Below are 27377 nucleotides of genomic sequence, written 5' to 3'. Positions count from 1 at the left end.
ACCATTCAGGTTTCAATTTTTTTTGCATAACATGTAATAGTCTCTATTTCACAAAGGAACATACACATCAGTTGCTCCTGATATACATTTTTCTTGTCTCCAAGCAAACCCAGCGATTATGAAGAGACATGAGGACCAGAAAGGGCAAGAAGCATATTTTCCTGGATTTCAATATTTCAAAGTTTGTAGCTGTTTTGATTCAAAGGACTGTGCAAATGCTTTCAAAATATCTCAACAAATGCCAGAAGTGGGGATAGGTTTCACGCAATCTTTAAATAGAAAGGTTTTCTTAGTGCTAGTTTAAATCATTAAAAGGCAGTTAGGATATTCGTTAGGTGGTTGATAAATGCTACATCCTTCCAACAGGTTTTAGTGTGTAAAAGAATTTATTTTACTGTCAGTTTGAAGCATGAATTTCCATTCTATAACATGGTCTCGATGATTAAATCTGCCTCCTCTCCCTCTCTCGTTCACAACTTCCTCAATAATGACTGTTTTTCAGGATCCAGTCAGCTCTGACATCGACTTTAATGAGCATTGCACCTTTTTCAACATTCGAATTGAGTGACACTATTAATACAAATGGATTGACTGTTCAGCTCCTGCCCAGCAGTTCCACATTAATTGTAAATTGTGCGTCATTTTACCTATGCTTTGCTTTGTTTTGTTTTTAAAATTAAATCTCCCCTAATGTAAGCCTCCCTTCTCTCACACTGTGTACAATTCCTTGGCTAATGAGGCAGCAATCAGGGCTCACAGGCAATATCCCACATGGGATGTGTTTCTCAGCAAACGGCGAGTCCATTGATTCAAACCCATATTCTATCAGCCTACAGCACTATTCTTGAACATGAAGAAGGACGTGTTGCCTATAGGGCTTCCATGTACATATTAAGTGATACTGTTATGATGAAAGCTTGTTAGATTTAAAAAAACTATAAAAGAAACACAGGCTAGATACAATAAGGACTGACGTGATCGAAACCAATTCTCAACTGTGTTATAGATTGACTAACACTGGTTAAACTTACAGTATGATGATTTAACATCACGACACAATGCAGCAATGAAGGCAATAATGATATCTATTATTTTGAAGACACAAGTAATACAGTTATGTACATTTATACCAGATATCGTGCAAAAAAAATCCAAAGCATTTAAGAGCAAATTTTCACTTCTAAAGTGATTTAATAAGTACACTGACCAGCATCAGCCACTTGCTCATAAATCAGTTTGTTCTTTTCTCGCATGCAAGCTGGACTCATGCCAGGTTTATAAAATCCTCTGTGTTATCAGGATCTGCAACAAGCAGCAGGCAATTCCTCTTAGGAGACACCTCTAAGAAAGTCTGCTGTGAGGTCGTCTGTGAATGCTGATACTGTGCCAAACTCTGAAGAGGCAGGCTTGTTGGTATGTGCTCCGAATTCTCAGCAGCAGATTTTTCACAGCACTCCGAAAAGCCCATTGACTGCAACTGATCTGCAACTTCTTCTATCAATCTTCTTGGAGGTGATTTACCAGTGGAAGTCTCTCCCAATGGGCAGTTAACTGGATATCCTATGGCATCCATATGCACAGTTTCATCACCACAGTTCAATTTGATCATATCCTCTTCAGCATTGAACTCAGCGACACAGTCAGCCTCTGTTGCATGGCACAATCCTTTTCTATCCGTTTCCTCAGAAATGCTACAGTTAGACAAATCGTTTTCACATGAATCAGACTCTCCAGTATCACTGGATGAGCTAGTGGATTCCTCAGAGTCATTATCTTCCTCAGTCTCACTTTCTGACAGGAGCGATTGGAGACCACTCTGCCCTGATCGGATTTCATTTTCTTCCTCTTGAACTAATAGCGCTGCTTTCTCCAATTCTTCCAGTTCAAAGCCTAAATTATCCTTTGTGACTTTTACATTCTGCAGTGACTCGGCCAAGGACGCAAGCTTCTTTGACCTACAGGAGAAAATAACAACTTTTAAAACTTGCTAATTTATTAGCAATTGTGCCACATTTTTCAATATGTCGTGTTCTGAACTGCACCATTATCCTTTAATATTGTCAGTTTTTAATTATGAAATGATCATCCTGGAAGAATACAGCATTACTTTTGCCAATAACTTGAATTGCCGTGTAGAGCACTTCCTAGTCACATTTAAGTAATTTACAGTACTTCAAACTCCGACCACAATGGGCAATGTTATATTGGTGGTAAACAAGAATCCATTATGAAGCCAATAGTGCTTCAACAATTCTAATATGTCAATTCGACATTATGTCTAACCTTTAAACCCATGGATTTCGTATGGTTACTTACCAGGTTTAATCACTCAGCCTGCTTGAAAAAAAATTGCATTAGTTTTACAATACCCCAGTGACCTACTAGGAACCACTAATTTTCAGATTTAACAGTCTAGAAACTCATATTTATGCAAAGCATGGCAGAAAATTATGGTCAAGCAAAGCCTGTGATAGCAATACCAGGAGCAGGGTCCAATATGAAAATTTGCAGATTAATACAGGGACTGCTTTAGCTCATTTCATCCACTCCCTAAAAGTATGCAATAAGAACAGAAAATGTTGGAGAAACTCAGCAGGCCTAGCAGCATCCGTGCAGGAAGAAACAGTTAACAGGCAAATTCAACATGACTTTCCTTCAATTCTGAAGAGGAGTCTTCAGGACTCAAAACATTAACGGTTTCGTTTGCCACAGATGGCTGTCAGACCTCCCGAGTTTCTCCAGAATTTGATGTTTTTACTTCCGATTTTAGCATCCGTAGTACATTGTTCCTATTCTGTGAAATTATGAGTTGCTCCTCCAATAGTAACATATCGCACAATGCAATATTGATACAAGCAAACAGAGCACGAAGCTCTCAAGTTCAATCAAAAAACTTATTCGATCAATAAAAACAGACATAGAACTATGGATACTGGAAATCTGAAACAAAAACAAAAATTACTGGAGCAAGTCAGCAGGTCTGGCAGCATTTGTGGACAAAAAGCAGAGTTAACGTTTCAGGTTCAGTGACTAGACCTTCACTGGACCTGAAGCATTAACTCTCCACAGATGCTGCCAGACCTATTGCTTCTCCACTAATTTCTGTTTCAGCTTGATCATGGTCAGGTCCCATGAAACACACTCCTTTGGGAAAGGAAGAATTTTGGGGAAAATCAGGAGGATTTAAATGAAAGTTTAATATGCAACGTTAGGAAAACTCTCAGAGGAACAGCACAAAGCCATAATAAATCGGAGAACTGCTTGATCATAGCAGGTTGCTATGAGGGTTTGTTATCTAAAATATTAATTTATAACATCATCAGATGGATACAGACAAACATCTTGAACTTTTTAAAAAGAATGTTTTTCAAAGAACACTGGCCAATAGCAACTCAAGTGCTGCATTTGTTAAAAACAAACTTCTTTCATGGAGACACAAAATTTGTGGTCTCAGAGAAGTCATGTTACTCTTGGGTGTAAAAAGAGACGCTGGTTTTAGAACCTACAGCAAGAGAAACTGTGCAAGGCAGAAGCAGCAACACCTGTCTCTCTTTCATGGAAATCTCACTCATCGAAGCTGCTTGAGAGATGAAGGCTCACCAGAAGTCTGCATTGCTAGAAGCTGAAAGCTCTTAAGGGAGAGTTCCAAATCAACGCCACCATCTTCAAGAAAACAAGAGAATCATCCCAGGCTCCAACTACAAAATGCATCTCCTGGTAAGCAGCTCCCGTACCAGCAATGACATTAGAAAGTGGCCCTTCTGAAAACCATAAACAAACCTCTGGACAACCTGCATTTTGCCAAGTTTTAACACCTAAAACTCTGTAGAGTTTTAGTGTACTTTGTTTTTGCATGTATTGGGAGGCATGTAGGTTGCATGCGCTGTTCTTTATTAAAAGTGGGTGGAAATTTGGATATATTTTTATATTTTAAACCGTCTGTTAATATTCTATGCAAGTTTGCTCAAGTGAGTTTTAGATATCAGACTTTTCACCTGTCAACTTAAACAAAAAACCTGGCTGGCTTGCTTCTTACACCAAGCGCAGTGAAGTACATACAGTATCTTTTCTATTGAAATAGCACAACTTCCTTTTTAAATTTAAACTCTGCTGTAACCAACTCAGGAGTGGGACAAAGTCCGAAGTCAGGACAACCCCATTAAGTTAGTCAGAACGTGATGCACAGAACAATATTCCAGATGTAAACATTTGATTTGTTCACTTTCTGCATTCAGTCAGTCAGTTAGCAAAAAAATAATTTTGGTAATCACAGGCTGGAAAAGGAAGAGAACGATACATGCTAACCAGGTTCTTGGCACTGATCATGATTCAATTATCCCTGCTGGAAACAAAACACGTTGGTAAATGACAGAATATTCAAGGATTTTGAAGAGGAAAGATTGATTGAAGAGGCTGCAAGGAAAGAATAATCAGCTGGAATGCATTTGTTACCCATTATTCAGTCTTGCCAAACGTCCTTCCTATTCTGCCAATCTGTATCACTGCTAAAATTGAAATTCACTAGGTGAAAATGCAGAAGCCTTGTACAAATCACATACATTACATATTTAAACAAAAAGGTCAGGGTGAAATACGAGTTCGCTGCTGAAAACAATTAAATGCAAAGTTAGCGTTAGTTTTATGATAAGATTCTTTATGAATGTATTTACATTTACATCAAACGTAAAGCAGATATATCAAGCTTCGATATTAATTTAATTGGGTGGAAACTGCACTTCAGTTGATCATTCTGTCCTTGCAGCCTCTTCAATCTCCTTTTTACTCTTCAAAGCTCTTGAATATGTTGTCACTTCACAGGTTTGTGGCCCTCTCTTCCTGCAAAAGCAGCTAAATATTTGGGCAGTGTGTTTATCAGGAGGCAGTTTATCAGGTTAATCTTGAAGGCACATCTCACAGCTTGGAGCATAGATTGTGTGATGGCTGTGGTCATTTAGCAAATGAGATTACTTGCGAGGAGTCTGACAGATGATGATACAAATCCCACAGCAGTCATTTGAAAGCAATATAAATGGATTGCGAGGAAGCAAGAATGTTTAAGATAACAGCAATGACAAATAGCTATACTTGTATCATATGAGAGCTGTTTATGCCTCTTAATACTTGGTCACTATTTTTAGAATAATTTCATTTCCAGACAGAACCTTTCAATATTAAAATTTCATTAGAAGGCCCAAGATGGATCAACATTTCTTGTCTTCTTTAATTTGAATATTCAAAATCATAATGGCACACTTGTCTTATTTAAATACATAAATGGAAACTTAGCCGTCAAGTAGAAGCCTCCAAGAATAATAAAATATGCACTATGAAATATTCTACTTTACAATGCTTTTCATGGATGGCTCTTCAGTTCAGTGTGAATTTTTACACTTTTCTACAATATTACTGTAATATTAAAAACCCACCGAGTTTTAAAATTTATGACGTGGTTCTGATTAGAGGAAAAGGCTCCGATATAAATAACAATACAAACCTAAACTAGAAAACCTCAGCAGCAAAACCCGTCTATCAAACCATTTGGCACATCACCACAAGAAATAGGCCTTCTGACTCTCCACCGCCATTCTATATGATCATGGCTGATCCGATTCTGGCCCTAAATCCACTTTTCCCCCTACCCCTACACTTCACGTGCAACCCTTAATTTCTTATAGATCAAAAACAGCCCAAAATGGCCTCCTTCCGCACCATAACTATTCCACGATTCTGTGACAAATCCGTCTAACTCAGTCTTGAAACATCCAATGACCCCACCCCCCCTGCTCTCTAGGGAAGGGAATTTCAAACACTAATGAACCTCATAGGAGAAATTCCTCCATTCCCATTTAAAAAGACAATCCCTTACTGGTAGGGTTAACATGAGACCAACCCGGAGAGTAGATTTCCATTTATTAGTTCTGTTTCAGATGAATAGATTTGCAAATCCTTTTCTGTAATATTTTCTCTCATCTTATACTTTCGTCAAGAGTAATATTCAGGCTTCATGTCTGATCCACATTTGCTAAGCCCTGACAGTGCTACTCTGTTGTGAAGCACATCAGGGTTGAAGGACTGATCTTCTCCAGCTCCCTGCAAGATTGAAGCAGGACAGCTTCCGGAGAGATGTCAGACTCATCAATTTAATACCTATATCCAAAAAAAAAGGGAACCCGAAGGAAAGCTTGAGAGTCACCCATGTGAATACGAGAACGATCTTGCAAATAGTAGCTAAAGCATTTCTGAAGTGCAGTATTTTCGCTGATTGTATTTCGAGAGTGTAATGTTCAAAGTGGGCAGTGAAAAACATGACTGGACACTTCGATTTTGCAAAAGATGTAACTGAGGAAAGGTTGTTACCAAAAACTGAAAAAGGTGGGAATGAAAGGTAAAACCTCTTTTAGGTCACAGAAATTTGATTTAAGAAATAAAGCAGTAGTGTTTGCAGTTATACCACATCACAGAACAACCACTAAGTAAACGGAGTGACTACAAGTATACAGAGAAAATAATTAATGCCTTAGGAGAAAGCATAAGGCTTTATTTTATTCGTTAACAGGATATGGCAAGACAAAGGAAACAGAAGGCCCAAGAAGACTGTTCTGCTAGTTAACAAGATCATGACTGATCTTCTATTTCAACATTTACCTGCATGCCAAATTACTTTGGAGATGGTGTTGAGGAGTAGCCATTTTGAACCGCTGCAACAGATAAAGTGTAATTAGGTCTGCAGTGCTCTGTGCGAGGCAGTTCCAGAATTTTACTTTGGACGGATATATATTTCCGGTTCAGAATGGCAAAAAAAAAATTGCCAGTGGCAGTGGTTGGCAAAAAAAAATTGCCAGTGGCAGTGGTCCCTGCTGCCTTTGAGGAAATAAAGATCGCTTAGGTGGTTTGGTTCTAGATGTCTAGTGAATTAATCCAGTACATTTTGCAGTCTCATACTGTTGTCACAATGCACCAGCCTGGACGGAACAAATATTTGTGGGATGCTGACTATTATGTTCTATCTTGGAGTCAATGGAATGCTTTAGAACTTTGAGTCATTCACTGCAGAACAGCCCGCTCAAATTTGCCTGAGAACATCCAAGGCCACCTCCTTGACTATATCATTTGGCCACCACCTCTGATGGATTTGGTCTGGGATTGCAACAAGGAATATGCAAACAGTCAGACAGGAGGTAGGATTGGTGGCTGAAAGGCATAATTCTGTGATTTTGACAAAGTCAGGTTGTTGCTGGTCCATTACGTGGGACAGCTCTCCCAAATCTGGCACAACTTCCCAGATGCTGCAAACAACTAAACTGTTGTGGCTTTGTGGTGTTTGGTACTAGATTGGAGCTGGGTGGTCTCTCTAGTTTTGAGTTTATTAGAATCTTTTGTCATGGTTTGATGCAATGGAGTTGCTTGCAATACCATTTCAAGGCCAGTTAAGAGACATGGGTGTGGGTCTGGAGTCGCTCATTAGTCAGATTAGATAGACATGGTAAATGGTAGACCTCCTTACTGCGAACTTTAGGTTAGAATGCTGCCTGCCATCTGAACCAAATAAGAAGGTTCTGGGTTCAAGTTCCAGCCTGGGATTAGCGAGAGTGAAATGCCAAAGAAATGAAGCATCGTGAGAGATCCTACGTGTGATTGAGATATCCAATAATGGTCCCATCTTCCCTCTCAGATGGATGGAAAGGATCGCACATCACGATTTCGAGGGAGAGCAGAAGAACGATCCCTGGTTTGTGGACAGCATTTTTTCCTCAGTCAACCCCATAAAATCAGATTATCTTATGAACACACTGGTATTTGTCAAGTCTGCTGTGGGCAAATTGTCTGTCTTAAGCCCAAAATTCCAACACTGACGGTACTTCATTTATCATAAAGTGCTTTTGTTATTTGTTGGCTGTGAAAGACACTAAATAAAAGAACTTTCTTTTCTATATTGTCATTGGACACAAGGCAGCGAAGGTTCAACTTGCTTGATCCTGGCTACAGAGAGTCTGTTTTACGAGCAGATAATGAGCTTGCACTCACTTGAGTTGAGAAGAATGAGCGACAACTTTATGGAAACATTTAAGATTTTTAGGGATCTGGATAAGTTAGATGTTGAGAGGCTGTTTCCTTTGTGAGAGATGGCATAATCTGAGAGTGAGCGGTCACCCACTAAAGATGAGGAGGAATTTGTACGGAATTCCTTACCACAGAAGGCTGGCATGGCTGGGTCATTAAAACTATATAAGGCTGAGACAGCTAGATTTTTAATCCATACAAGTGTTCTGGGGAAAAGACAGGAAAGTGAAACTGAGGATCATCAGATCAGTCATAATCTCATTGAATGGTGAAGACGACTCGATGGGCTGAATGGTCTACATCTGCTCTTAACGTTTTGTGGTCTTTTGATCCCCTAAAAGGATATATGAGTGAACCAAATGAATTTCTATAACAATCCTATAGCCTGATGGTCGCCATTAGAGATACCAATTTTCATCAATTCCAGATTTCTTTAATTAACTAAACATTAATTTCCCTGCTGTTGTAGTAGGCATCTAGGTCTCTGGATTATTTGTCCAGTATTACAATCACCATCGTACTGTTTTTCTATTGTGTTACAAAAATGAAAATTATTCATTAATCTCAACCAGTCTTTCGCGCTAATACATTTGTACCCTAGTGAAGAACTGACAACTGCCTATTCAGAGTGTCACATTATTACTTCATTTATTACATTTTAAAATTGGAACCCATTAAAAAAACTGCTAACCTGAAAGTAATGAGTCTTAACCTTGAAAACGCAGGGAATTTTTAAACCAAATTGGTTACTGTATAATTGGGAATGCAATGTGTGCGCACCACGGCAACCATGCATATTTATTAAGTAGCACAGTTCAAACCTGATAAATACCATAACTAGTTTACTCAGAAAGGTTATACATGCACCAGGACTTTCAAAACTGTAGCTAAAAATAATTCATTTGCAAATCTTTGAAGGATGATGCATTTAAGATGAATTGAATTAAATGAGTATTTAAATTCAAATATTTTATGTAAAGATTCTTAGAATACTAAACTGGACGAGTGAATTTTGATTAAATTGTACTTCCCGAGAGCTTCCATCCTACAAAACAAAGCAATGGTCCAGGTTTTAGGAAAGGAATAACAGCTAGACTACTAGCACTCATCTCATTGCAGACACAGCTTCCGGTGACAGCACATGGGTAGTTGAATGAAATCAGGAAGGCGTAGTCTGAATTGCCTCCACATGCTTCACTCTAGCAATAACTCAGTGACATTTCTAAAGTGGTGTGAAGGTGCGCACACTGAGGAAGTTAGGGTTTGCTCACTTCAGTGTAAGTAGATCGTTCAATGATGTAGTAAGCCTTAAATACTCCCAAGCCATCTCCCGGACACTGAAAACTTAGTTCTACAAATGTGAAGGCCTTTTCCTTCAGATCTTAGCTGGAGACATTAGAAAAGTAATATGCACATTTTTCAGATGTTCTCATTGCTTACTTTATTCCTCCCCTCTTAATCCCAAGCTTTCCTCTTGCTTTATTTTGCTTACTGTACATGATGTAATGCAATAAATTAACTGAAGGAGATGAAACTAATGAGAATTGGAAGAAATAATAGTGGGAATGCAGAGCCCAAGATAAATAGTTAACAGCTGGAACATGAATGTCAATTTAAGTAAAATACAAAATGTGATCGCAAAATAGAGAATGCAGGGACTCTTGTGGTGAAGTGGTAGATTCCCTACCTCTAAGCCTGGAGTCCCAAATTCAAGTCCCACCTGGTCTGGAGGCATGTTATAACATACCTGAACACGTTGATCAAAAATAAAACCCAAATGCTATATATGTGCAGCATCTATGGAGACAGAAGCAGAGTTTACATTTCAGGTCAATGACCCTCTATCAGAACTAGGTGCCAGAGCAGCTCAGTATTTCCAGCATTGTCTGTTTTTACTTCAGATTTCCAGAAAGTGCAGTGTTTTACTTTTTATATCGCAAAGCATTGAATTATATTCTTGGGTATGGCTGGTATGGTGAAGTAACTAGTCACACATCGTCGTCTTGTAGACACAGCTTCCTCAGCAAATACAATTTTTGAGGTGTTTTTTCAATCACTACTTCAAAAGGGACAAAGATTTCATCCGGAATTCAACACAAGTAGTTTCTTTTCAAGAATAAGAGCAGGGGGATCGCTTGCTCTCAACAAGCTTTTCCTCCAACTAAATGAGATAAAACAACCTTCAAGCCAGTATCTGTTCAAAAGAGCCTCAGCAGGGTGTACAGTGAAGCAAGCAGCTATCAGCAGTCATGTGATTTACGGGAAAACTTGTTAAAAATAATCTTCAATGCCCACAGAGAACTCAGTCACCTTTTATAAAGGGACCACAAAAATTTATTTCCACTAAATGTGAAAGAACTCAATTTTCTACAATTCTTCAAGGTTAAATCCTCCAAGCAATATTCAGTGTAAAGTGGCTTCATAACAATGATCAAACCTATGATGTGGCGTGTCGTGTATGGTACACCTTGAGAAAGGTGGACACTGAAAGGTTAGAATGTTGGAGACTAAAGCATATTACAGGAACTTCATGAAGGAGGTGCTTGAAAATGAGTTAGGAAGTTGTGAGCCAAGATTTAAAAAAAAAACAATGATGCTAGACACCAAGTTGAAATCGAGAAAATGAAAGCATAAGACTGTGGAGAAATGAGCAGAAATCCAGCAACACACATGATTTGATATTTAATTAATTATTCTAACTGACAGTTTGATCCCAGTCCTAGGCACTTCAATAAGGATTCTTCAACTTGATCAGTTGAAATCACTTGCTCCTACTGCCATATTGCCTGTACAGGGCACCAAATTCAAATGCATTTCTAATCATCTTCAGTTGACTCACACAAAAGCCTACTGAAGTCTCTGTGCAGCTGTGTGCATAGAGAGGGACTGGTATGATTAGCTTACCGCTAACCACAAAATGCAGTTCACTTACTAAAACAAATCTCCAATCTGAAACTTGAAGGATCACAAGTTCTATGATAATCATATCAGAAGTTCATTGCTCTAACTGAACGATGACCCATTCCATCACCTAATTTTTTTGTAACCTGACTAAAAACAGAGAACAGGCAACTGATCTGTGGGTGGAGAAGAATAGTAGCATGGTGGCTCAGTAGTTAGCGTTGCTGCCTCACACTGTCAGGAATCCGGGTTCAATTCCAGTCTCAGGTTGCACATTCTCCCCTTGTGTGTATGTGTTTCCTTCCACAGTCTAAAGATGTGCAGGTTACATGGATTGGCCATGCTATATTGGCCACAGTGTCCAGGGATGTGCTGACTAGGTGGATTAGCAACGGTAAATGTGGGGTTACTGGGATAAGATGGGATGCGCTGAGGGTCAGTGCACAGTCAATGGGCTGAATGGCTCTTTGCGCACTGTAGGGATTCTGTGATCTACACCCTCCTGATATCTCCACATTCCATTGTACTATCAGCTACTGACAAGCTGTGAAGTTGACTCAAATTATTATCTCTTCAATGTTTCCTCAACTTCCTTTTGACAAGCAAGAATCTTGGGTCAATTTAGCAGTTTAATAATCTGTAACGAGACATCATTGTTTCAAACTATGCTTCATCATTTAATCTTATTTCTTGATCTCATTTTGATGGATCTAAAATAATAAGTCCGACATATAAAACGTAAACAGCTTCTGGCAACTTAAGAAGAGCATTAGAGATCCAAAAGAAAAACACAAAAAAATCAAAATTCCTTTGGGAACAATCTCAACTTTTCTCAATCAAATCAAGGAATTGGGAGGTACACTCACTCCTTGTCGCACATGTAATTACTACCCACTATTCAGTACCAGGGAGGTCTGCCTAGACCCAATTTTTAAACCCAGTTGACAGGTCACAATGAATCATGTAGTCTTTTGTGGTAGATAGTGCTACAATAGAATTTCCCTATTTGCGTTATACATGGGAAGTCCATGTCCCTTCCTATCCCCCATGGATAACAAAGGCTTGACTAGAGGTTCCCATTATCTGTGACTAGTCCTCACTAAAATGCCCCATTTACTGCTACTTCATTTTAACATTGTGCAGTTACGGAGGCCTGCAATCTTGTTGAGCATTTTCCAACTCATTTTAATGCTGCATCTCTTGTGATGTTCAGCCTCACCCCCTCCCTAATCCTATGACTCTCAGCCTTCCTTTGTGCCTCGTCAAGATGCAGAAGCAGCTTCAGCAGTTAGTCATTTTAAAACATACACAAATCAATTCAAGCAATCGCAGGACTTTTGTAGAAACCCTGGAGCTTTTTAAAGAGATGGTGTTGGGGGTGGGGTGGGGTTGCTGAGGGAGGGAGTTCTGACAAGTAACGCAAGCTGGCTGAAGAAACAACTGCTACATAGTGGAACAGGAAATTAGAAAGTAGGATGAGATTGGAGAAGCAAGGGCCGAGGGCGTTTGACAAATTCTGTGCAAGTTTTTTTTATATGTAATTTTTAAAATATCAAAACATTATCATTTAGCAATGTATGTAAAGTATGTAAAACCTTAACAGGGTATAATACTTTAAGATCTTATTAAAAGAAAAAAATTCCTACAGAACTCAACTCCAGTTTTAACACTAACTCCTTTGGGAAATCAATGTTTCACTTAAAGTTGATTGCATTCCTGAAAATTGCGACTTTAAGTGAGGGCTTACTGTAGTTAGTATTGATGGCAACTGCCAAATAGTACACTTTGATCCTTGTCTGCTGTTTTGAAATGTGCACAAAACTACTGAACATTTTATCTAAACCTGATAGCGAGCAGAAACAAGGCATCCTTCAGAGCAAAGTCATGACAGTACCATTTTCATAGTCAAAATACTGGTTGGGATAAATGCAAGAGCACTGAAAGCCCTTAGAGAAAGGGTCATACTTGGTCTTGAAAGTAAAGGTAAAAATTTATCTTTTGGGCTAACTCCAGTGGTATTATAGGTTGTGCTTGATTGCAACAGGCTCTTGCCAAGTTTCTCCAAAGGGTCTTACCTTGGCACAGAAATATTTATACACCAGCAAATTGGCTAAGTTCACTTGAAGCCAAGAGTTGGGGCTGAGTTAATTTAGACCTTCGGGAGGAAAGGCAAGCTGTAACCCTTCTTGGGAATCTGTTTGAAGGATCTGATGCCCACAGAGACAAAGTGGGTATCCAACTCTGGAGGTACAAGGCAATAATGCCGTAATCAGAAAAAAAAACAAACAAACATACTGCAAAACGAGACAATAGACTTTTTAATAAATGCAGCAAACCAAGGACGGTGTCAATCTTGAAATGTAGGCCAACATCTTAGTGAAGCATAACCAAATGTAAAGTATGGCAGACCTTCAGCTGTATATAGCTGGACATTACAGAAAATGCAAGTTTTCTGAATGCAGTACCTTGCAGCAAAGATCGTGCTATGTCACAGTTAAATTGATATTAATAGTTACTACATCTGGTTCCTTGCAGCTCTGCTCAACTCACACCAATCAATCAACTTTTCACCACTTCCTGAAAGCAGCCACCACGACTATAAAACACACATCAACTGTTTCATTTCCTCTGTTTAAGTCTAGTAACGTAACAAGACACAACATATCCATACAGCACAGCCATGTGAGTGCAGCAAACTGAAAATAATTCACCATCGTGGAAAATGAGCAAATAGAAATAACAAAGAAACTTGATTTATACCAGGACGCGAGCCTGTAAAATTTAACCTCTCACCTGAGAAACTTCTCTCCTGCATTTTATTTCCCTCTTTTCCTGAAAGCCGTGACCAACACGGAGGCACAGTTTCTTGAACAAGGCACTGCAAGGTTCCAAGCACTTGAAAACCATTATTAACCAAGGGAGTCAATGGGGAAATGTTGGCAGTCTACTTGACCGTTGTTGCTGCAGCAACATGTCTGCTCCTGTCATCAATTAATCTTCACAAAAACAACGGTCATCGTGTGTCAAACACAGCACAGTTGGCACTTTCATTCCATACATTAGTGTATATACACTGAGGTGAACTGCCTGCATAGCCAAGATTGGTCACAGCATTGACCAGGATTTGAATCTTGGATCCTGCTGAATTGAAATGACTCAGTATTGTACTACTCCCGCTGACAAACTGCCCCCATCCCTGCTCCACCCTCACCACGACATGTGAGGACATTTAATGCAAACGCAAAAACGAAAGCATCAACTGTGTGGAAGACATGCTGCACTACAATCAATACAGCAGAAATTAAAATCATGTTCGTTTGAGACTAGTTGCTGTCAGCCCTAGGAGATCAGGGAATGCTAAGCATTTCACCACAGATAACACCATTACATTCTAAAACTTTTGATAAAAGCCTGAATGCCTAACATATCCTCCATTCCAATTCCAAATAGAATCTTTGCATTGCCTAATAATCAAGAAAGCTGTCATCACTGCTCATAACGGCCCAATATTTTAAACTTTCCATAAAGAAGGCCTATATGGCACTGCATCGTTCCACTCAAGACACAGAAAATGCTTCAACAGCTGAAATATAGATTTCCATTTCATCTGACAAAGTACTGGCAAGATGCAAATATGAAAAAAGTCATACACAAGCAGTTAAGATCCCATTCATTCACTGGATGTGGGAATCACTGGCCAGGCCACATTTGTTGCCCATCTCAAATCACCCTGAAGGTGGTGGTGGTGACCAGCCGCTGCAGTCAAATGCAAGTCCCCCCACAGTGCTGTTAGGAAATGAGTTCCAGCTACTTAATTCAGCGACAGTGAAGGAACGGGAATGCAGTTCCAAGTCAGAAATTTGTGTGGCCTTGAAGGCCAGTTACACGTCCTGACGTTCCCATGCATCTGTTAACCTAGCCCTCTAGGAACTAGAGGTCATGGGTTCGGAAAGTACTGTTGAAAAAGCCATGGTAAGCTGCTACAGTGCACCTTGTAGCTGGTACACCTTGCTGCCCCTGAACATCTGTGGTGGAGGGAATGCATGTTGAAAGGTGGTGGATGGTGCCAAGTGGGTTACTCTGTCCTGAATAATGTTCAGCTTCTGAGTATTCTTGGAACCACACCCATCTAGGCAAGAGGCAATCCCATCCTGTCTTTGTAAATGGTGGGCAAGCTTTGGATGTCAGATGGTGAGTTCTCACTGCAAAATTCCTTTTTTGTTTGCAGCCACAGTATTTACGTGGCTAGGCCAGTTCAGTTTCTAATCAATAATAATCTTCCATCCCACCTCCAGACGGTAGGTAGTCAGGCATTCATATGGTAAGGCAGTTGAACATCAAAGAGAGATGATTAGGTTGTCTTTTTGCTGGCATGGTCATTGCCTGGCACTTGTGCAATATGACACTTACCTCTTATCAGGCAAACCCTGAATGTTGTATCAATCTTGCAACATCTGTGTCACAAAATGGTGCTGAACAATGTGCAATTATCAGCAAAAACCTACAGCTGCGATGTTGTCAAGACAGAAGGAGCTGAAGATAGCTAAGTTTAAGACACCACTCTGAGGAACTCCTGCAGTACTGTCCTAGAATTAGATGACTAACCTCCAACAATCATCTTCCATTGTTCTACACATGTCCCAGTTAAGAAACCCCCAACCCAACCCCATCCCCATTAATTCTAGTTTTAAGAGGATTCCTTGATGCCATGCTCAGCCAAATGCAGTCTTGACATTAAGGACATGCACTCCCACTTACCTCGGGAATTCAGCTTTTTTGTCCATGTTTGAACTTAGACTGTAATGAATTCAGGAGTCAAGTGGTCCTGGTGGAACCCAAACCAAGCAGAGAACAGATCACTATTTGTGTAATTACAGGACTGTAGATATTTCCTTTCATCAGTTTGCTGATGACAAAACAGATTGATGGGAACAGGAGTGGCCAAGTTGGATTTATCCTGCTTTCTGTTGACAGCACATAACTGGGCAATCTTTTAAACTGCTGGGCAGATGCCAGTCTTGTAGCTGTACTGGAATAGCAAGCAATGGCCAAGCCTAGTTCTGGAGTACATCTTTAAAACTAATTGCTGGAATGTTGTCAGGTCTACAGCCAGTGCCTTTAGCTGCCTCTTGGTACCACGTGGAAGGAATCAAATTGGTTGAAGATTGGTATCTGTGATGCTTGAAACCACCTACGGAGGTTATGATGGTTCACCCACTCTGCAATTCTGGCTGAAGACGTTTGCAAACGTTTTAGTCTCGGCTTTGGCACTGATGTGCTGGGCTCTCCCATCATTCACGATGAGGAGATTTGTGAAGCCTCCTCCTCCAGTGAGTTGTTTGATTGTCCACCACCGTTAATGACTGGATGTGACAGGACTAGAGAGCTTAGATCTGATCTGCTGGTTGCGAGATGGCTCAAGTCTGTTTATTACATGCTGCTTGGGCTGGTTAGCATGCAAGTAGTCCTGTGCTTTTAGCTATGCCAAGTGTTTCTCCTGCACTTTTTGAGCTAGGGTTAACCTCCTGGCTTGATGGTAATGGTAGGGTAGGGGTTATGCCAGGCCACACGGTTACAGTATGCAGTTGAAAACAAATCTGTTAATGGCCCACAGCACCTCACAGATCCTCATTCTAGAGTTACTAGATCTGTTCCAAGTCTACTCCATTTAGTGTCTATAGGTGTGAGGCTTCCAGAACCTGCAGTCCTTATTTGTCTCTATTCCATCTAGTACAGTGACCGTATCAAACACGATACAGGATATCCTCGGTGTGAAGATGGGTCTTCAACTCCACAAAGAACGTGCGGTGGTCACTCTTACCAATATTGTCATGGACATACACACCTTCCATAGGTAGGCTGGAAGAGGTTAAGAAAGACTTTCTTCTTGATGGTTCCCTCAGAATCTGCCCTAGACCCAATCTAGCAGTTATGTCCTTTACGGCACAGTCAGCTTCGCAAGTAGTGGTCCTACCGAGCTACTACTGGTGATGGACATTGAAGACCCCACTCACAAAAGTAAACTCTGTGCACTTCCCACCCGCAGTGCTTCTTCCAACTAGCGTTCAATATAGAAGTGTACTGAAGATGAAGAAAGGGGTTACTCTGCAGGTGGCTTCCTTGCTGAAGAGACCTCATTGGTCTGCAGAACCAGGCCCAGCTGACTTCCAGAGCAATTCCTTCCCAAATGCATAGCATTCTGCCACCACCTCTGGTGGAAGTGCCCCAGTGGGAGAAGACATACCCAGGAATAGTGGTAGTGCCTATGACATAGTCATAGTAGCTGAATTGTGTAACACAAGAATTTAAGCACAGCCTGACATTGTTTTCGGGTGCTGATCAACCTGCTGTGCATAAATTTCCCATTTATATCTGTTCTCTGCAATTTGCATTTTTGGGGTATCCCTTGACACTGTCTATCTTCAGGCTCCACTAATGGTTTACCACTGCTTCACAGAGGTGATCACCTGCTTGCTGATCAGTTCTCTGGAATAGGAGTGAACATTCCTGATATTTGATTTTAACTAGTTACCTTCCACCCAGCTTCCTTCAGATTTGTCTAATTAAAAGGTTCACTTATCTCCTAAATTCCAATTTTAATGGTAAACCTACACCTGCAATGATAAATTATTTTTCTTTGCAAATGCTGATGGACTTTGACATATTCACCTGCTTCTTTGCTGAATTCAATTTCAGGCATTTGTTACTTTCCTTCATTCAGTTAGTCCATGTACTCCCACTTGCCATCATTAGACGGAAAGGACCAATTATAAACTGCCACTAAAACATCATTCTAATTCATTCTGAGATGAAATAATTACTAGTGTTGAATTTTAGTTCACGCAAGACACAGATATGGCCTTTTAAAATGCAAATATGTCCCACAGCATTGACCTGTTAAATCGCTAAAATAACAGTTTGAATTAAATTGACTTTAACTGACATAATCAATATAACGCGAGTCCCTAATCCTTTGAGTAGCATGGAGCATTACCTCTTCTATTATCTTGAAGAATGATGGAATTTCAACAATACTTAAAGGGATTAAGTACAATGTATTCACAACAATTGCTCGAATAATACAGCAATTGCACTTGATTATAGTACATCTTGACATGTTCAAACATACCATCTTTCTGGAACAGCTTACATGCCAAACCCTGGCAACTTGGTTTAAAGCAGTCCTGAAGGACTAGTCAATGGAACTGAAACGGTGAAATGCTGCACTCTGTTCATTGGAGAAACTGCTCCATTTTAACTTGAAGATACTTATAAAAGAGGGAACAGACGGTCCCACCAGCCCACATTTTCCACCTCACTATTGAGCAGCAGGCCTCAAGCTGACCTGACCATTGGGCAGCGCCAGGGCTCAGTGGTTCGCACTGCTACCTCACAGCGCCAGGGATCAGGGTTCAATTCCACCCTCAGACAACTGTGCAAATTCCACACAGACATTCTCCCTGTGCCTGCGTGGGTTTCCTCCCACAGTCCAAATGTGTGGAGGTTAGGTGGATTGACCATAGGGAATGTAGGATTACAGGGATTGGAGGGGTGATGGGGATCCGGATGGGTTGGTCTTTGGAGGGGTAGAATGGCCTGCTTCCACATTGTAGGAATTCTATGATTCTGAGTGATTTAGGCAGGAAATTCCACAGCACACAAAATTTCAGAAGGTGAAGATACAATCTTCATTAGTGGGCAATGTGAGAACAGGAATTAAAAAGTAGCTGCATTCAGGGGTGACCCAAAGCTTAGACAGACTGTTCTTGAGCTGATGGAGCACGCTGAGATAGGAGCAATGCATTTAAAGCCTAGTGTTAGAGTTTTTAAATCTGAGATACCAGGGTGGTGGGGAAAGAATCAGGTGATGCTACAAAGTTGCAAACGGGCATGGGAGAGGATCTGGGTTCCAAACTCAGCTTGGGGCAGAATAAGAAAATGGTCACAAAAACGGAGACCCATGTGTTTGACCCAGCTGTACCCATTCAATTTGAGCACCGAGTCTAAGCATCATTACAAACACTGTTCACTCCTACACTTTCTGATTTAGTATTACTCAAGAGGCAAATATATAATTGGAAGAAAACAAGCTGACGAAACCTTTAGACTTGCAGTATCCTCTAAAACAATAAAACAAAACAACTATATTTCAGAAGTTAAACAAAGTAATGGTATGAAAAGATCCCCACACTTGACTCCATGACGTGGAGGCACCAGTGCTGGACTGGGGTGAACAAAGTCAGAAGTCACACGACAACAGGTCATAGTCCAACAAGTTTACTTGGAATCACACAAGCTTTCAGAGCACAGCCCCTTCATCAGGTGGAGTGAGAGAGCAGGGCATACAGACACAGAGTTTATATGCAGACAGATCATGGGCAGACAAATCAAAAGATCACACACTGCTGCGAGAGGAGTGTTAGATAATAAGTCTCTGCAGGTGACCAGGAATGTTAGGCGGTGAGTAAAGTATCAACAGCTGAATATCCAGTGAAGCAATGACCTATAATCTGATGAAATGAGGCAGGGACATAATTACAAAAAATTAAAAATAAGGTGGTGCTAGAGACAATCCAAATGATTGGAATCGCATGCTGAATCCACCCTAAACGTATTAAAGAAGCTATCCCCTATGTACAAGCCTGCGCAAACACAGGAACTACTCAGATGAGGAGGAATGCGAGGGATACCTGAAGGTTTTACAGGATGCCCTCACAAGAACGGGATATGATGCTCAACTCACTGATCACCGGTTCCGATGTGCCACAGAAAAAAACTGCAACGACCTCCTCAGAAGATAGACACTGGATACAGCCGATAGAGTACCTTTCATCGCCCAGTACTTCCCCAGAGCATGTTCTTCACAGCCTTCAACATGTCATCGATGACGATGAGCATCTCGCCAAGATCTTCCCTAGGCCTCCACTTCTTGCATTCAAACAACTGCCAAACCTTAAATGGACCATTGTCCTGAAAGCTAGGTAGTTTGCTGTGAACATCGACCACAACACCACACAACCCTACTAAAGCAACCTCTGCGAGACACATCAGATCAATGACATGGACACTACCACCACACACGGGAACACTGCCCCCCAACGTACACGGCAAATACTCAAGTGACTCGGCCAACATTGCCTGCAGCATACGAGAGAGACGAGGACACCCCAAGGCATGGTATATTGGCAAAACCATGCAGACGCTATGACAACAGATGAATGGGCACCGCGCAACAATCGGCAGACAGGAATGTTCCCTCCCAGTTGGGGAGCACATCAGCAGTCAAGGACATTCAGCCTCGGATCTTTGGGTAAGCATCTTCTAAGGTGGACTTAGATACACAACACAGAATCATCGAGCAGAGGCTGAAAGCCAAGTTCCATACCCATGAAGACGGCCTCAACCGTAATCTTGGGTTCATGCCCTGCTACAGGTGAATGCACCTCACTGTTCTGTATCTGTAAAATCCTCCTTACCGTCTTATTTTGTCACAATCATCTTGATAAATTGTTATAATCTACCTTAATTAGTTTGTGCAGTTTTGAATTCAGCACATGATTCCAGTCACTTAGTTTGATCCGAGCACAACCTTATTTTTTGTAATATTCCCTCTGCCCCACCTAATCAGGTTATAAGTCATTGCTTCACTGGATATTCAGCTGTTGACACTTTACTCACCATCTAACACTCTTGGTCACCTGCAGAAATTTATCATCCAACACTCCACTCACACTAATTGTATGACCTTTTGATCTCTCTGCCTATAAACTTTGGGTCTGTGTGCTCTGCTCTCTCACTGCACCTGACAAAAGGGGCAGCGCTGAGAAAGCTGGTGTGATTTCAAATAAACCTGTCGGACTATAATTTGGTGTCGTGTGACTTCTGACACTGCCCTCCAGCATTTGTTTACTCAGGCTGCTGTAATCCAACTAGCTTGAGGGCAAACACACGTGTCGACTGATTACAACCTCTCCTGTCACTTGAATGAGACGCCACAAATACAATTAATCCTCTGTTTATTTAAGAAGCTTCACATTCTTGACAATCTACAAGTAATTCGCTACTGGCTACACTCCAGCAACTTAGGTTATGAAATCCCAGATCAGCAGTGGTTAAATTACAAGATGAAAAAGACACACAGTCATGACAACAGTACAACTAAGTCTGCTGAAGCAACTCATTGTTAAATGATAAATGTTCCAAAAATGAACAAATATTAGAAAGCAACTTTTAAAATAAACGATTACTGACGTTGTTCACTCCTCTCATCCGGTTGCTCCAAGCTGTTAGGATCTGTTCACTGATTAAAATCACTCACTGTATCACTTCATTAGCATCATGATCAATTTGGCTTAGATTCGAATGAATTTCAGTTCAATGCCCAGTATACATATATCTGCACACCACAGTTCAATGTTTTCAACGGATTTTAAAACATGAGAATTGGGCTTAGCTACTCAAGGATTTAAAGACTCCGTCGTTGCAGCAGGGCAGGCAGATACTTCAAATGCAGACGTCCTAATATAGCTGCAGCCGAGTGAATCGCTTGGGGGCGGGGGGAGGGTGTGCAATCACGCAGCATCTGGAATCATTTGTAAAAATCCCCAATACAAGATCAAGATGGAACTGGCAGAAGAATGTAGCAAACTTATGAGTAACTACTAGCCCGAACCCTCAACTCACCCCTGTGAAAAGGAGGTGGTGTCAGAAGGACTGGCCACACTTCACCTGGACCAGGTGAACTGTAACCGAGGTTATTAATGAAAGGTGGGGCCCACATGACAGAGTGAGCGCGAGCGTGCGCGCGAGAGGCAGAGGCAGAGACAGAGCGCGAGCGCGCGAGGGAGAGAGACATACAACAAGAGACAGAGCGCGCGCGAGAGAGACAGAGACACAACAACAGACAGAGCGCGCGCGCGCGAGAGGGAGAGAGACAGCGACACAGAGACAGACAAGAGCGCGTGTGCGAGAGAGAACGAGAGCGAGCACGAGAGACAGAGCAAAAGAATCAATGCAAAGATGTGTGCAGATAGCGAGAGAGCCTCCCTCAATGTGGAGGAACTTTGCAGTGGGGCAAGTACAATATCCTTACTTAAGAACAGGTTCAAGGGCAGTCCAAACAACTAGAGGCGCGTCTAACATTCGAAGGTTTTAAGAATTCTCCTTCAGAGAAAAACAAAGAGGGACAGGGAAGATGTTTGAGTTAACGAAGAAAAGCCAGCACCGGTTTGGACAAGGTGCATTGTGCTCGACTAATTGAATTTTCCGATGAAAGAACAGATAAGATTGATGAAATGAATGCTATGGATGTTGTCTACATAGATTTTACGACAGCATTGGACAGGCTACCACAAAAGACTGGTTAAGTTTCAAATTAGTACTGCTATAAATCAGCCCCACGTCAAATGGAGAATGCCTGAGGAATGAGGGTGGTGCTCAGACTTCACATGCAGTCTGTACGATTCGGAGCCGATTCTGCCAGATCAGCATTCTGCCGCTTGCTCATCTGAACTTGCACTCTTCCCCCACCCCCTTCAAAACAACATTCTTCTAATGCAGTATAACCTAGTCCTAGCAGATGATATTTAAAATAGGGCAGTACCTACCTGCCCACTTCTCTCTATTGCCGACAATATTCCTGGTCACATGTTGTTAAAGAATATTGAAAGAGTTAAGGAAAACATTAACTTTATTCAAGAAATACATGGGCTGTCACCTTGCCACACGGCTGGAGAAGAGATCTAGATTGTGTGATAGTCTACATTATCACAGACAGTGATGCAGTATGTCTCTTTAGCATTGAACAAATCAGACTTTAACCGCTTTATAACACGAGCCACCCACATGGATTTGATGCCAGGCTTCAGAGTAATCTAGGTTTAAAACAACAAAGTCACCCACTTCTAAAGCTCTGGTTGCTTTTTAATTGCTTCGAGATGCAGATGGGGGGGGGGGGGCGAAGGTGGTGAGGAGATGTAGAAGAAAGGAGAGGAAATGGAAATAAAATTTTACAATGAGGAAGCAGAACTTAAAAGGAAACTCCACGATTAAAGACATTAGACTTTAGAACTATAAACTATTCTTCCAAGTACTATTTTAATGTGCTCCAATATTACAAGCAGTGTTTTCTTCAACAAACTTCCTTTAAGAACTTCAGTCGCTACATTTAAACAATGTAGCCCCTAAATGCGGCATGGCTACCTTCCCATTCCTCTATCATTTTTCTTTCTCACATTCTTCAGCTTTGTACCATCAAACTGAAGTTTCCCTCATGCTTCACCCATATTACCATAAAACATCGGAGAAGTAGATCATTTAGCCCATCGAGTCTACTCTGCCATTCAATGAGATCATGACTGATTTGATGATCATCAACTCCACTTTCCTGCCTTTTCTCCATAACACTCAATTCCTTTATGAAGGAAAATCTATTTATCTCAGCCATGAATATAGTTAATGACCCAGCCTTGACAGTCCCTGTGGTAAAGAATTCCACAGATTCACAATCTTCAGGAAAGAGATTCCTCCTCCTCTGCCTGAGATGGGTGAAGCCTTATTCTGAGATTATGTTCTCTGGTCGTAGGCTCTCCACAATGGGAAAACAGCCTTTCCTGGCAACTCTCTTAAGAAATCTGTAGGTTTCAATAAGGTTGTGTCTTATTCTTCGAAATTCCAAAGAAAAACAGGCCCAATCTCCTCACAAGACAGTGCCTCCATCAGCCTACTGTACATTCTCTAGGCTGTCTCAAATGCCAGTATGTTTCCCTAGAGAAGGGACCTAAAATTGTTCACAGTATTCCAACTATGGTCTAAATACAGTTTTAGCAAAACTTCCCTACTTTTATATTACATTCTCTTTGAAATAAAGGCCAGCAATCCATGTGCCTTCCCTATTACTCACTGAACTTGGATGCTAGTTTTCTGTGATTTATGTTTGAGAACTCCCAACTCCCTCTAGCCCATAGCTTTCTGCAGAATTTCTCAATTTAAATAGTAGCTCCTCTGTTCTTCTAGCCCAAGTTCACAGCCCACATTTCCCATGCTATATTCCATCAGCCAAGTTCTTGCTCACTCACTTAACCTGTCTATATCCCTCTGCAGTCTGTGTCATCCTCATCACTCACCACCTCACCTATTTTGGTGTGTCATCTGCCAACCTGGCTACAGTACATTCACATCCTCAACCAAGTCATTAATATATATTGCAAGTGTGGCCCTAGCACTGATCCCTGTAACAAACCACTAAATGAGAGGATTCCATGCTGAAAATGCCACCCTTATTCCAACTGTCTTCTATTTGTTAGCCAATCCTCGGTCTAATATCTTTTTATGAACTCTAATCTTATTGAGTAGCCTAATGCCCTCTGTAAATCTATTAGATCCACTGCTTCTCCTTTATGTACCCTGCTTGTTATCTCAAAGCATTTTAGTAAATTTGTCAAGCATGATTTCCCCTTCATGAAACTCTGCTTGATCATTTTATGTATTTCTAAATGCTCTGCTATAAACATCCTTTACAAAGACTCTTAACATTTTCCCAATAACAGATGTTGCGCTAACTGGCCAATAGTTACCTGTCTTTTGCCTCCTTCCCTTATAAGTAAAAGGTGTTACAGTGGCAGCTTTCCAATCCCCTGGAACTTTTCCCAGAATCTAAGGATCCCTGGAAGATTATGACCAATGCATACACTATCTTTGTAGCTACTTCCTTTAATGTCTGTGATGTATCCCATCAGGTGCAGGGGACTTACTGGTCTTTAGCCCAATGAGTTTCCTTAGCACTTTTCTTCTAGCTAGATTTATTTCCTGTCTTTTTGCCCTTGAATAAATTAGTAATTTGTGTCTTCTACTGTGAAGACTGATAATGAGTATTTAACTCCTCTGCCATTTCCAGGTTCCCCTTTATTTCCTCCCAGCCTCATTCTCTAAGGGGCCTTTGTTCACTTTGATTATCCTATCACATATTAGCTCAAACAAAAAGTATTTAACTTCAAAATTCATTTTAAGGGAGACCATAGCTAAATAATGGTTAAAATAAACCAGGAAGAAAGCCTAGTGCATGGACGTAAACGGGAAGAGAGGGGGAAACAACCACAGAAGAAAGAAACACAGTCACCATAGTAAACCAGTTTCCTAGAAGTATTTCAATGCTACCTCTATTGAACAACCAGATAGTTCACAAACTCAAACAACTCTGAAGCGTGAACAGTTTTGATACAATTCTTTGGTAATTCCAGTTGGAATTTAGGTTGAATTTTCTGAGGTTTAATGATCAGCAAATTATTGGGTAAACCTTGGTCTCTCTCTTTCTGAGACTAATCAAAATATGTTGGCACAATAATGTTTACGCACCTGTTTATAAACAACACAAGCAGCATAGTATTGCTCCATAATATGAACTGAGTCCAATCCTTGCTTCATTCAAATAGTAAACTCATCCTATTTGTGGCATCAATCGAAAAATACCTCATGCTGTTCCACTTAATTACGAAGTCTGCTCGCTAGCCTTTCAAACCATGACAAATCTTTCTCGTTGCACAACAAAGACTTTATTCAACTTTATTAAATTCTTATCACAATTATCTTTCTCTATTACATGGCATCATTACAAAACACGACACAAAGCAGTTGTTCGCTAGCTCGTCGAGTTGGTTGTTCTGTGGTGCGGAGACGTTTCGTTAACGCTTCTAGGCAACATCATCAATACAATCTCTAATCAAAGCGTTGGTGTTCTGGTTCCGTCCGGATTTATACGATTCCCTGGTGTGACAGTCTTGTCGCTTCCAGTTCTGTGGTTTTAGCAGCGGTCTATATACGGGGTCTTTTTTTAAATGTGTTTATTAATGGAGTCCCTTTTGGGAACCATGCTTCCAGGAATTCCCTTGCATGTCTGGTTAGAGATTGCACTGATGATGTTGCCTAGAAGGGTAATGAAACGTCTGCACATTGCAGAACAACCGGCTCAGTGAGCTCACAAACAACGGCATCCACCACCTGACCTACAAGTTTTCGCTAAAGACCTTAAAAACACTACACAAAAGGCCTGACAAACTCAACAAGTTTCATCAAACAGCTCTTTGGGCCAGTAACCTGCAGTCCTAATCCAAAATGCAAACTTGTGCTTGAAGCAGATGTATTTGAAACTTTAAGTACTTAATGTTTACTCGTACATTATATTCTACCGCTTGCTAGCTCCAAAAAAATGTTTTTAAGGATACTCGATATCATCCCAATCTACTAGCACCCATTCCATGTCAGCTCCCTATAGGATGTGGGATATTCACAGATTTAATCAGTTATCCTCTGGAAAGATGAAAAGCAATATTAGTTGCTATTACTTCTGCTGCTAAACATTGTCAGGCTGTCTGTCTCCCACTCAATTGCCTTAATATCTACAGTACGGAAGCAGGCCATTTGTCCCATGGAGTCCATACCCACCCTCTGAAGAGCATCCCAACCAGACCCAAACCCTATCCTATCCTTGTAACTCTTCATTTCCCATGGTTAACCCATCTAGCCTGCACATCCCTGGACACCTCATAAGACAATGTATTAGGAGTTACATTTAGCATGAAAATTCAGCCATTATCAATCTATTTGACTATCCAACTCCGATTTGGTATTTAAGTCTCTAGAGCGCCACTGCCTAATGCCTTGTCAGAAACCTCCTTGTGTGAAGGGAATAGCCATGTCCCATCAAGCAACTGTCCAGTCTTCAACTGCCTTCTCTTTCGCTGAACTCTACAAACATGTTGTCACCTTAGAGAGTAACAGCCATTTCAGCCGAAATCCCTTTTTGAATCTCTTCTATCCACTCTTTCTGTAGCCCTACCATAAGTTAGGGAAGATTTTATCCACATGCATTAACCATTTTCAATGGTCTTGCAGCCTTCAACATGGTCAATTATCAATGCCTGCCTTCCATTCCTCAACACAGACTGTTCTTGTTGTTTGTTTCCACACTTCGTGATCTGACTGTAGCCAGAAGACCCCTTTCCAGCTAGGAGAGTCAGCTCCAAATCTCCCATCAGGAACACCAGACTCTACCTCATGATCCGGTAACACCTTCAGATATGAGGCCAGCTCCCAATTATCCGTCAGTAACACACAACTCTATCCGCTCCATTCCTATCTTTCACAGTCAGTCACGAGTTGTATCTATTCAGCTGGAAGAGATTATAAGACTGAAATCATGAGCTCTTTCCTTCAACCCCAGTCTGCACCTTCTCCAGCACTCTCATAACTTGTTTAATTATGACTTCAAATTTGAAACAAATCGTTCATTTTCTTATTATTCTATTTGAATGGGAACTCAGTCTCTGTTATAATAAAGACCTTGATTTACAAAACATTGTTCACCTCAACCTTGCTTCAAACCATCTGGTGCAGAAACCGTCATTCACAGGACGAGGGCA

General features: G+C 40.9%; 1 protein-coding gene across 1 annotated transcript in view; it reads right to left on the bottom strand.

Moving 5' to 3' along the window:
• Positions 1-367: 367 nt before the first annotated feature.
• Positions 368-27377, bottom strand: part of LOC109921893 (protein SHQ1 homolog) — a 95903-nt gene continuing 68893 nt past the window's right edge. The window contains exon 8 of the mRNA XM_048606740.1: positions 368-1955. Within this exon, the coding sequence (XP_048462697.1) occupies positions 1265-1955 (691 nt within the window). The 3' untranslated portion in view covers positions 368-1264. The remainder of the gene's footprint in view (positions 1956-27377) is intronic.

This window comes from Rhincodon typus, chromosome 16 (genome assembly GCF_021869965.1).
Source record: "Rhincodon typus isolate 14 chromosome 16, sRhiTyp1.1, whole genome shotgun sequence".
Taxonomy (NCBI): Eukaryota; Metazoa; Chordata; class Chondrichthyes; order Orectolobiformes; family Rhincodontidae; genus Rhincodon; species Rhincodon typus.
Note: the sequence above shows the minus strand (reverse complement) of the source record. Positions and strands in the feature narration are given on the sequence as shown.